Source organism: Podarcis filfolensis (assembly GCF_964270895.1).
Source record: "Podarcis filfolensis genome assembly, chromosome: 15".
NCBI classification, from domain to species: domain Eukaryota; kingdom Metazoa; phylum Chordata; class Lepidosauria; order Squamata; family Lacertidae; genus Podarcis; species Podarcis filfolensis.
Genome location: NC_139618.1, coordinates 40,116,535 through 40,128,367, shown reverse-complemented (window position 1 = coordinate 40,128,367; position 11,833 = coordinate 40,116,535). Strand labels below are relative to the sequence as shown.

Genomic DNA, 11,833 nt, shown 5'->3' with positions numbered 1-11,833 from the left:
TCTAAATCCTTGTGCCCAGACCAGTGGCCAGTTGGTAGATCTGATTGGACTGGGCTAGTCGATAAGGAAGCTTGTTTAATTGACTTACCTTTTATACCCTTATCTTGACAAGTTCTACTCGAGAAATTGAAACATAACTTTAAGGTGACATGGGGCCAGAGTGGAAATGATTTGTTTTTTTGCAGTATAGAATAGCTTTACTGTTTTTAAAAACCTGGTATTTCTTCACCTGTGTGTTTTATAGACAGGGAAAGAAAAATATTAAAGTTGAAGATGATGCTCTTAGTATGGATAGTCCACAGCAGTTCACCTGTAACATCTTCTTTAATTTTGTAATCATTTATGTTCTTTATAATTTATATTTTCGTGTATGCTTGTCTTATTTCTAGTGTTTCTGCAAATAGATTTTTGTTATATGTGTGAAACTCAATCAAATGTATTTTAAAAATGAGGGGCCTGCTGGGAAGGGTAGACCCTCCATGTTAGCAGGCAGGTCATAGTTTCTTACTGAGAGGTAGTGTGGGAGAGGCAAGCAGGGAGAGACAGCAGGGGGAAGGCACAGTGCAAATATACCAACAGGAGCACCGGAATGGTTCTGCCAATGTGTTTGCACTGCACCAACCTCCTCTCCCTTTATCCTCTCCCTCCCTGCAAGCAGCAGTGGCCCACTTACCAGAAAGATAACATAGCAGTCAGAGGCAGTAATGCTTCTGAATACCCGTTGCTAGAAACCACAGGATGGTAGAGTGTTTTTGAGCTTGGTTCATGTTTGAGGGTTTCCACAAGCATCTGGTTGTCTAATGTGAGAACAGGATGCTGGACCAGGTGGGACCCTGGTGTGATCCTGAAGACTCTTCTGATGTTTTGGTTCTGCCTTCAACAATTTTTAAATAATGTTAAAGAGTATTAAATCTGGATCCACAGTTGCACCAAAAATTCTCCTTCATATCTGCAAGTGAAATTGGGAAAGGGGAAAATTCCATTTGATATTCTCCAGGTGGGTTGCTGAAATTCTCCCATAGTTGAGTAGGAACTCAAAAATGAAAAATTGGCATTCCTATGTAAGGGGGAGTGGCTGCATCCATTCTGGTCTCTTTGCCTATGGATATACACACTCCTGGGTTTAAAAAATCCCATGGAAATAAGCCCCTGCCAGGCAGCTTTGAAATAGTGATCAAATAGATGATCAAAGGTTGGAATGGTCTCTTCTTAAAAGCAGTCAAGCAGCCCTTTGAAATTTATGTAAAATGTTGTACTACAGTAGGGGTTCCACCACCCTTATTCCTAGGGAGAGGCCTCTAAAAGTTCATTTGAAGTAGCTAATTCAAACAGTCCATAGAATATTTTTTTAAAGAATACCTGGATATCATAAAAATAAGAAATCGTCTCTCTGTCAGTTTTAAGAAGGCAGTAGAAACATAGGAATCTGCACTAAACTAGAACCCTATTGTCCAAACTCTGCAACGGCACTTTCAAGGGCTTCAGACAGGATATTCCAGCCCTGACTGGACATGTTGAGGATTGAACCTTGGGCATTCCGCTTGCAAATCAGAAGCTCTGCAATCAAACAATGTGGCACTTCTGCACTGGGAATGTTTTGGAACAATGCTGCACAACAGAGAATGTGGTGTCCTTATGATATATGATTCTATTTACTATCCTCTGTGTCTCTCTGTTCTAGCCTGGTATCCCCAGCTCACATGGAGTTCTGCCCCCCTTCTCCTTCTTGGTGCCAACCGACTCCAAGGACCTCCCCCTAGTCTACGTCATTCAGACTTGAAATCCTAAACCTGGCCTTTGCCTCTGCCCACTAGTGCCCCACAAAGAAGGAGCCCCACTCCACCTTGCCTGGCAGTCTTGTCCTCTGATGGTTTCCATCACTGCCCTTTGTCCCCTGCTAATGCCCATCCAGCTAGCTTTGTTGAGCTGGCTTGGCTCATTAGCATAACTGAAGGGAGGGTAGGGATGGAGGTTCTGTGTTTGGTAAAGTTTAGGGAAACCTTGATTAATTCAAACTTTTACTAAATCATAATACATTAATGGGGAATCTAGACACCCACCCACCCAACTCATGGGTAAAGGTAAAGGGACCCCTGACTGTTAGTAGTGGACGACTCTGGGGTTGCAGTGCTCTTCTAGTTTTACTGGCCAAGGGAACTGGCGTACAGCTTCTGGGTCATGTGGCCAGCATGACTAAGCCAATTTCTGGCGAACCAGAGCAGCGCAAGGAAATGCCGTTTACCTTCCCACCAGAGCGGTACCTATTTATCTACTTGCACCTGATGTGCTTTTGAACTGCTAGGTTGGCAGGAGCAGGAACCGAACAACGGGAGCTCACCCCGTTGCGGGGATTTGAACTGCCGACCTTCTGATCAGCAAGTCCTAGGCTCTGTGGTTTAACCCACAGCGCCACCCGCCCACCCACCACCCATCTCATAGCAATATGTTAATCAATCAGTGCATTTCTCAAGAAACTCTCCTGGCACTTTATAAATATAGTACTGCTACTGTGCATTCCACAGGGAATTAAAGAACAGAGCATCAATGCTTTATCAAATGAACGGTCTAACCTAGAGATATGCTACCAGTGGCCTTTCAGATATTGTTGTCTGACAACTCCCACCATCTCTGATTATTGGCAATGCCATCTGGAGCTACTGGGAGCTCTGAAAGGCCACTGGTTAAATTTGACTCATTACTAGCAACTGCTCAAACAGAGGTTGTCCAATACAGGAATAACCAATCTGGAGTCACAATTCATGACTGGATGATCACCAATATGGCACACTGCACTCAGGGGATGGACGGACCCCTCAATGTCAGATTTGTAAGAGGACTGGTGAGTCACAATTATTTTATACACACCTTAAAACTGGTAAGAACATGCTCTCATGTGGCTAGTGTATCCTCTCAGGCAGAATGCAGTTTAGTGCAAATGTATGTTGACTTCTGAATGTTGCCACATTCCAGAAACTCCACAATTGGTCTTTCAATTTTTAAACAACTGTTGCGTCAAAAGGATGAGAGGGATTATCCTTCGTACTGACATCAGATTTCTAGTCTCCCAGGGTTTATTTAAGAAACAAAACAAGGCTATATTTGGAAGATATTTATAAACACCTGAATGGCTCCAATTTTATGATCACAGAATAAAACCAAATGTAACTGTGTAAAGCAATGCTTTTCATTCTCCTGCCCACATTCCCTTTAATGTGAATTTGTTAGGCTACGACAGCAAAATACACCTATTGAAAAGTACTCACTTGGGGGGAAAACACATTGGGAGCTAGAACCACGAAAAAAATACAGAGAAATAAAAGCTGCCATCACAAAAGCCCCATCCACACATTCCCTCACATTGGTCTGGGCATTCCCACTTGTGATTTTTGCCTTGGATTTTGCTTAGGGAAAGACCTCTGAAGCCCTGTTTTCCCATTCATGGTTCCTATAATCAATAGTCTGCTTTTTGTGTTGTCTCTACCTTCAGCTCCGCTCACTCATTGCAGAGAGTCAGAGAATCAGAAAACCAGAGAATCAGACAATCATTCGACATATACAAAAGGATCCAGGACCCTTGCAATACACACATTTTGACCACACAGTATATCTTTGGATCACAATTTTTACATGACTGACTGCTAAACCAGGAAAAGTAAACTGGAAGTGTACTGCCCTACCTCTCCCACTGTTCTCCAAGTTCTGTGCAAAATATCCCTGCATATGGGAGCTCATGTAAGGCCAACATTCTTTGCTCCCTATTTTTGGGGTGCCTGCTTTTGTTTGCGTGTGTCACCATTTTTATGTGGCTGCATTTATTATCACTGTGGGGTTCAAAATCCAGAAGTGGCCCATGCCTCCAAAGGCCCTGAAAGTGTCTGGAATGGAGATGCCAGAATGAATGGAGAAGACTCACACCAACTGCACTTCTCCAAGCCAAGAGTTGAACAGTTGACTTGGAGCTCATCATGTAACTCATCATAACAACATGGACTAGATGAAGACAACTTCATCTATGCCTAGTGTTATGAGTTTCGGGAACATAGACTGTATGCCAAGACCCTTCTAACCCCTGGATGCAGCAGCTGTTAAAATATAGCTTCCTGATGAGGTGACTGCCTGGGTGATGGGCCATTGAAGGGAACAAAGGAAGTGGATCTCTGTGAGGTGGCAAATGTGTGCTCCTCCCCCTCAACTGGCTGGTATATAAGACAAAGGTGAGAGTTGAGTGATGTGAGCCAGAGGAAAAAGCAGCAAAAAGGCAGAGAGAGAGAGAGAGAGAGAGAGAGAGAGAGAGAGAGAGAGAGAGAGAAAGCACCATGCCTAATATCTGCTGGAATCCAAGGCTATGGCTATGGGAGAAACAAGACCTTCTTGGGATGTTAACGTTCTGAACCCCTCCATCGTAGGCTCAGGTTGTATATACAGTGGTACCTTGGGTTAAGAACTTAATTCGTTCTGGAGGTCCGTTCTTAACCTGAAACTATTCTTAACCTGAAGCACCACTTTAGCTAATGGGGCCTCCTGCTGCTGCCGTGCCGCTGGAGCACGATTTCTGTTCTCATCCTGAAGCAAAGTTCTTAACCTGAGGTACTATTTCTGGGTTAGCAGAGTCTGTAACCTGAAGCGTCTGTAACCTGAAGGGCATGTAACCCGAGGTACCACTGTAAGTGTAAATAAACCATATATCATAAAGACAGCACAGTCTCTGCTGTGCCTTATTCCTAAAGGAAACATGAATCCTGTGTAAGGACCTGGAACCCCTGGAATCTCACCCTGCTCAGAGATTGAGGTGGCATGAGACACTATTTAACACAAGAACATATGAACAGTCTGCTGAATAAAGCCAATGGCTCATCTTAGTCCAGCTTCCTGCTCTCAGAGTGGCCGGCCAGATGCCTATGGGACCTGAATACAACAGCACTCTACCATCTATTCTAGCTGCAAGTTCCACATTTCATTCATTAATTGTGCATCAAATAGAATTCAGGCCAGCATCCATGGGGTTCACAGGTGGTTTCCCATCCAGGCATTGATCAGATTTCCTTAGGGTCATCAAGGCTGCTGCACCATGTACTGCCAAGCCTTGCTCTGTGGCAATTGCTTTCGCATCACGTATTATCAGAAGGAAGTTGCAGAATCTGGCTCTTCTTTTCTTTTTTTATTATCTTTTAAAATATTATGTAGCCTTGTCTTGCCAAGAATCGTAGAACCGTAGAGTTGGAAGGGACCACAAGGGTCATACAGTCCAGCCCCCTGCAATGTCGGAATCTCAACTAAAGCATACATATAAACTCTTCTTAAATCAGTTCACAACAAACTGATGCAAGAAGACAGAGAGATCTCCTTATTTGGAACCAAGATTAGTATTCCTTTTATTGCACACATCATATCATTGTTAGCAATGAGGGCTTTTATGCTCATGGTTAGACCAGTCAGGTCATAATGGGTTATAAATTGTAGGTGAATCAAGTGTTCCTTCTGCAGACTATGGTACATGTTCAGTCCCATTAAGAATAATGACGCGAATAACCATAAGCTATTAATTTTGATGAGCTCTCTCTCTCTCTCTTACACACACACATATATATACGCACACACACATTTTATTGCCTCACCTTAAGAACAGCAAATGCAGGCACCATATTAGAAGCAACGTGAAGCTTTTATCACTCACTCCCTAGGTATGAAAAACTGGAGTGTGTAGTTAGAGTTTGCTTAACAGGCTGATCTTCAAAACCCTCCAAAGAAATTTATTTTGTTAATCGGTGCTAGAGAAAAGCATACATGGCCTGGTCTGAGAACACGCAATGCAGACAGTTTGCTGAACTTAGGCAGGTCTGGGTTGGGTTGGTGTCTAGATGGGAGACAAGCTTGGACTGCATGATGGAAGAAAGGTTGGATGTAAATTTACTAAATAAATTAATATAGTCTGCTAGAGTGTGGTTGTATTACAGTCATACCTCAGGTTGAATGCGCTTCCGGTTGAGCACGTTCGAGTTGCGCTCCGCGGCAACCCAGAAGTAATGGAGCGCATTACTTCCAGGTTTTGCTGCTTGCGCATGCACAGACGCTCAAAATGACATCATGCGCAGAAGCAGCGAAAAACGATTCGCACATGAGCAGACGTGCCATTGCTAGTTACGTTTGCTTCTAGATGTGAACGGGGCTCTGGAACGGATCTATCTATTTATCTATCTATCATCTATCTTATAATCTGTAATTTTCAAATTTACAAACAATAATCAAACAAATATTTTTTCCAACATAAATTCCCATGGACTTCCCTCTTCTGCTTTGTGGGTCCTTATGTTAACCCCCCCCCCACATCTTCTCTGTTAATCCAATTCTATTAAATCTCCATTACAACCATAGTCCAACATTTAAATGCAAGTGTCATTCCAATCCTACTAATAATTGTAATTGTTTACAGTGATTTTTAAGGTAAATTATATATTTCCCCCATTATAATTTTTTTCCTGATTCCCAATTCTTCCAATCAGTTTTGCCATTTCTGCATAGTCCATCAATTTAATCTGCCATTCTTCACTGGTAAATACTGTGTCTTCTTTCCATCTCTGGGCTAATAGTATTCAGGCAGCAGTGGCCACATATATAAAAAGTCTCTTCTGGTCCCTTGGAATTTTGGCACCTACAATTCCTAGAAGAAAAGCTTTTGGTTTTTTAGAAAAGGTTATTTTAATCATTTTTTTCACTTCATTATATATCATCTCCCAAAATCCTTTTACTGCTTTACAGCTCCACCACGTGTGGTAGAATGTGCCCTCCTGTTCCTTACATTTCCAGCATGTATTTGACTTTGCTCTATACATTTTAGCTAATTTGCTAGGGGTTAAATACCAGCAATACATCATTGTCATATAATTTTCTTTCAAAGCATAACATGCTGTAAACTTTAAATCCCAGTTCCATAACCTCTCCCATGCTGCTAATTGTATATTATATCCAAAATCCCTCGTCCAGTGTATCATAACTGATTTGACCTGTTCGTCTTTAGTATGCCATTCTAATAATAGTTTATACATTATTGAAAGTAATTTAGTCTTATTTTCTAATAGTTCTTTCCCCAATTTAGAGGTTTTGTTAGAGAAACCTTTCTTTTTGTCCATCTTAAATATATCATTATGTTGATGGTGTTGTAACCAATCAGTTAGTAATCCTCTTATATCTTCAAACCTCTTTAATTTCAACTCATGATCTACTCCCATTAATAGTTCTTTATAAGATGCCAGTCATTTCTCTTTTTGTTGTTGGTTTGTTTGTTTGTTTTGTTTTTTTTAGAGATATCACCTCCAATGGGAAAAGCCACCATGGTATTTTTTGTTCTAATGAATTCTTATTTTTTTCCTGTACTTCGTAGATCGCTTTCCTTATTACCTGGTTTAGGAAAGCTCTATGTACTTTAATGTTCTGGTAACAGAAATATGCATGTCAGCCATATCAAAGCACAATGCCATTCTAAATGAAAGCAGAGAACTCACAAAGGAGACAGAAGTTGTGGTGGGCATAATTCTATCATAATGTGTTTGCCCTCCATCTCTCCCAAGTAAAGTGTGATATAAACCTTGTCCATCAACATATGACTCCTTTAGGATTTATGTGCCTAAGCCTGAGTGGGTATGGAATTTCCTGAAAATCTTCATTGAGCTTATTCGCATAAAACTTTCCCAATTTCTGACATGTGCCTTGATCTTGATGATCTTGATGAGTTATTTCCCCCCACACTTTGCTATAAGTAAGAACAATTTGTACATTATATGCATTATTATATACATTATTATATGTGTTATTCTACTCATTATTATACTTTATATCACGTTCTGCATACGTAAAAATTATACTGTGATGACCAATATTTGTAAGCAAAAAAGATTAATGTATTGTGAAAGTACAACAACCTGTACGTTGGGCCACATTGTCTCCCCCTGTTGCGTGGGAGGAGGCAACCATTTTTAACTGCTGAAAGCCATATTCCCTCATGGGTGCTCTGTTTGGGGCTGCATGCGGAGTGTGGGCAGGACCGAAGCCAGCTGTGGTCAGTGCCAGAAGCAGGACACACATTCCTCTCTCCCTTTCCCTCCCCATCTGGTGTGAAAATGTGGGGTGGACAGATCAGTCATGCTGGAGGTCTGAACTATAGTATTTTAATGCAGAGTGCTTTTGAAACTAGGCCAAGGGCTAGACGTGGTAGGGTGGATGGGTAGATGGGGAACTTCCAGCCTGTGGGCCAGACTTCTCCCACCAAGCATTTCCTATTTGGTCTGCAAGGTTGCTTTCCTGAACACACATCCACCTGCCCCACATCTGAGTTGTGGGGCAAGTAGATCTACAGCTTCACAAGGAAGGATTGAACTTCCTGCACATTCTTTGGTGTGCACGGAATTCAATCGCACTTGGACAGTATCTCTTTCCCACCTCCGAGGGCCAACTTTAACAGGTGGATGTGAGAACCCACCAGCTGGTCACCTGATGTCAAAATGACATTGGATGAAATGGCAATGACACCAGTTTCTGGTGAGATCTTACAACATCTTGCTGAAATCTCACAATATCTTTCTGGAAGCCATCACACAGACCTGGCCTGCTGTCCTAGCTCTGAATGTTCTGCTTCAAACAAGATGCCTTTCCATCGCTATAACCCTATGAAATTATGACGAATTAGGCCTTTTTGTTCTTTCTTTTATGGAGAGATCCAGAATGGCTTCTTACACAATAGTGTAAGAACAGAAAGGGAAGGAATATGTCAGGGAACTGCCATCAGGGCCGGAGGGAGAGAGCAAGCTCCAGAGGGATTCCAGAGAGCGTCCCGGGATGGGGAGAGGCAGCCCATCTTCTGGGGAAGGGAATCAGCGTAGCAGCAGTGGAGAAGGGGGGCAGATGGGGGAATCGGTGAGGCGGTCCTATGACTCCTCGCCGGAGACCAGCGGGGAGAGCACGGGTCCTCCGCTGCCCACACCCTCCCTGCGCAGAAGGCTTCCGCGCAGGGAGAGTAGGCGGCGACTAGGCGTCAAAGAGCTTCTTTGCTGGAAGAAGTTCAAGAAACGCCCACTGACGGATTCTGCCAGCGATTGAGACAGCCATGGGCGAGTGGCTGTCCGGACAGAAAAGGTTCACTCAGGCAACCCAGCCAGGTGTGGCGCCGGTTTACGCACGAGCAACCCCTAGAACCATCACAGAATACTTCGGCAATCACTACAGTGTCAAAAAACATCACATGGGAATGATTGATTTGCATACATTGCCTGAAGAAAGAAGCATAGAGACTTGGGAATTAGCTTTGTAACACTTGTGGTGGGAGAGCTGTCTGAGTTTGTTATGTTTATTAATCATGCTCTTATGCAAATTGTGAGTAAATGGCACTTAAGTAACATTAAACTGGGATCTGACATCATGTGAATTTTACACAAACCTGTTATAATACTTACAGGTTCTAAATCAGATCAGCCTTATCTTGTTATAAGTAGCCACACCCCTAGCTGTGGCTCCAGCAATGTGGATCAGGATGTTCAGATAATTGTGGCATATGATGAAGCCAATCAATGCATTACAAGATTGTAAACATGACAGTGAGATGGTGGGAGGTGGAGAAGTCTCCATGGGAATGGCTGTCCCACCCAGCAATGTTAGGTCACATGCAGCAGCTGTCAAACACCAAGAATATCAAGTTAAGCTCTAGCTGCTTTGGAAGGGAAGTAGAAACCTCTACATTAGACTTTCAGAAGAAGCAGTACCATTCTGTGCTTTTCCCACATGGAATAAATGTTCCACTTCATTGCCATCTTCTTTGTGTTAGATGAGTCAGCAGAGGTTGGAAAGTGGAAGAGTTAATTTTCTGTGAAACATGTGCTCCAATTCAACTATTATTGATGATTGCAGTTGTGGAAGAGAGTGGAAATGTCTCATTCAAAGTGAGGGCAATTCTTCTTCACACTGATTGGCTATAGTGCATACCTAAGGAAAAAAGGACCATTCAACATTTTTTTAGAAGGCTTGTTCTATGCCCAATAAGCATGGGGCGCTTTTGCCTGCCGACACAAAATATTGGCAAAAAGCTGTGCCATGAGCCCTGCAAAGAGGATGAGAAAGCCTAGGTGAGGCTGCTTTCCCTGGAGCTTAGAGCAATTTTGCTTTGAGAGCACCCCACCTGCTCACACTCAGCAGAGTTTCCCAAACTTGGCTCTCCAGTTGTTGTTGGACTGTAACTCCAGCCATCCCTAGCTAGCAGGACCAGTGGTCAGAGATCATGGGAATTGTAGCCCCCTCCAAATCACTGGGGGCCCATGTTTGGGAAACCCTGGGTTAGAGCCTTCACTGAGCAATTTTGGGTTGTGGGTTGACAGGGCTGGAAAGGAATTTTTCTCTCTCAACCTGTTTGGCACTTGGTTGGGTTTTTTCACCTTTCTCTCAGTGAAATTATGGCCTTCCTTTGTTAGGTGAAGAACGTTGTTTGTATGAGGGTGGAAATGGCACTGGGCAGGATCAACATAGTATAGGGGGGCCCCATAAGGGGCCTGAGGGAAGGATTGACCACAGCAACCTCAAGCTTGAGGTATCTGCCTGGTAGGAATCTGCATCCTGGTCACTCAATGAGACCTTGCTTGCTTGGCTTGTACCATGGCAAGGTTCAACATTGGCCGACTCCAATGGAACAGGTTTGGCGTGGTCCAAACTTGGTGGCTCCAATGCCATGCCAACTCTTACCCTGCCTGTTGCTGTCAGTAGAGATCTTATCGCATCTCCGTTGTACAGTCTTCTTATTTTGCTGCTCTCATTGGTCACATAATGTACCTGCATGGGCAGTTACTGCATTAATGCAGCTGTTGGAATGAGCAGTAAACAGGAGCAAAGTGATATGAAATGACTGCAGCATGGTGGGATGAAGGAAGTAAATAATTCTTTTGGATACTTCATCCTGCCTGCTTTTTTTTCAAATCAAAAATTTGACTCTCACAAACACAATATTCTGGATGCACACCCTAATGAAATAGGCTGAAATTCATGTACAGCTATAATCATAGCTCCCAGTTGTTCTGGGTTCAAATCTTCATCAATCAAATAAAGACAAACTTACATTTTGAAAATAATTCTATTCCTTCCTTGTATGGGAGGGGCACACATTTGCTGCTCCCTCCTCCCCTGCAAGACATTGAGAGATGGACTCTCCTGCAGGCATAATGTGGGCAACCACATGGGGCATTTGCCCTATAGGGGAGAAGTGGAGAGCTGGCTTGTTAAGCTCACCCCACACCTTCTTCCCATTGAGCCTCCCTCCCTCCCATCCCCTTTCTAGTGTGGGCTCTGCTGGTTACCTTCTTTGAGGGGACTGAGTAGGAATTTTGACACTAATTGGCCTGTATCACATCTTTGTCACCTACTTCAACCTGTTGTGTGTTGTTTGTGGGACAGGAGTGGTTTTTTGTTTGAGTTTGGCTAATTGGCATTTGGTCTGGGTGGGTGAATGGATCTTAATATCCAAGCCTAATATCCAAGCCAGAGTGGTGTTGGGGTGAATTTTGGCCAATGGGGTTCAGCTGAAACCCTCCCATCAATTCACCTCATTGGTTTTGGTTAATTTGGTTGAATTATTCTGATTGCAGTTTCCTTTTTAGTTATATTTTAATAAATATAACCTGTTACCCATCTTTCTGGTCTCAAGTCCTTTTGGGTGTGTTGGCAAAGAGATATTGTGGCTGTTTGGTTTACAAAGGAGGTTACGCCAGTCCAAGAATTGTTTTTAAAACAGTAAGTCTATACTTTTAGTACCAGGAGATGGTGCATCACTTTCCCCATCAACAACAAAGTTTCTTATAATAGC

General features: G+C 43.0%; 1 protein-coding gene across 1 annotated transcript in view; it reads left to right on the top strand.

The window, feature by feature from the left end:
* The first annotated feature begins 908 nt into the window (after nucleotides 1-908).
* Nucleotides 909-11,833, top strand: part of LOC310750532 (uncharacterized protein) — a 78,110-nt gene continuing 67,185 nt past the window's right edge. The window contains exons 1-2 of the mRNA XM_083588859.1: nucleotides 909-1,627; nucleotides 3,488-3,601. Coding sequence (XP_083444985.1) covers nucleotides 1,571-1,627; nucleotides 3,488-3,601 — 171 coding nt within the window. The 5' untranslated portion in view covers nucleotides 909-1,570. The remainder of the gene's footprint in view (nucleotides 1,628-3,487; nucleotides 3,602-11,833) is intronic.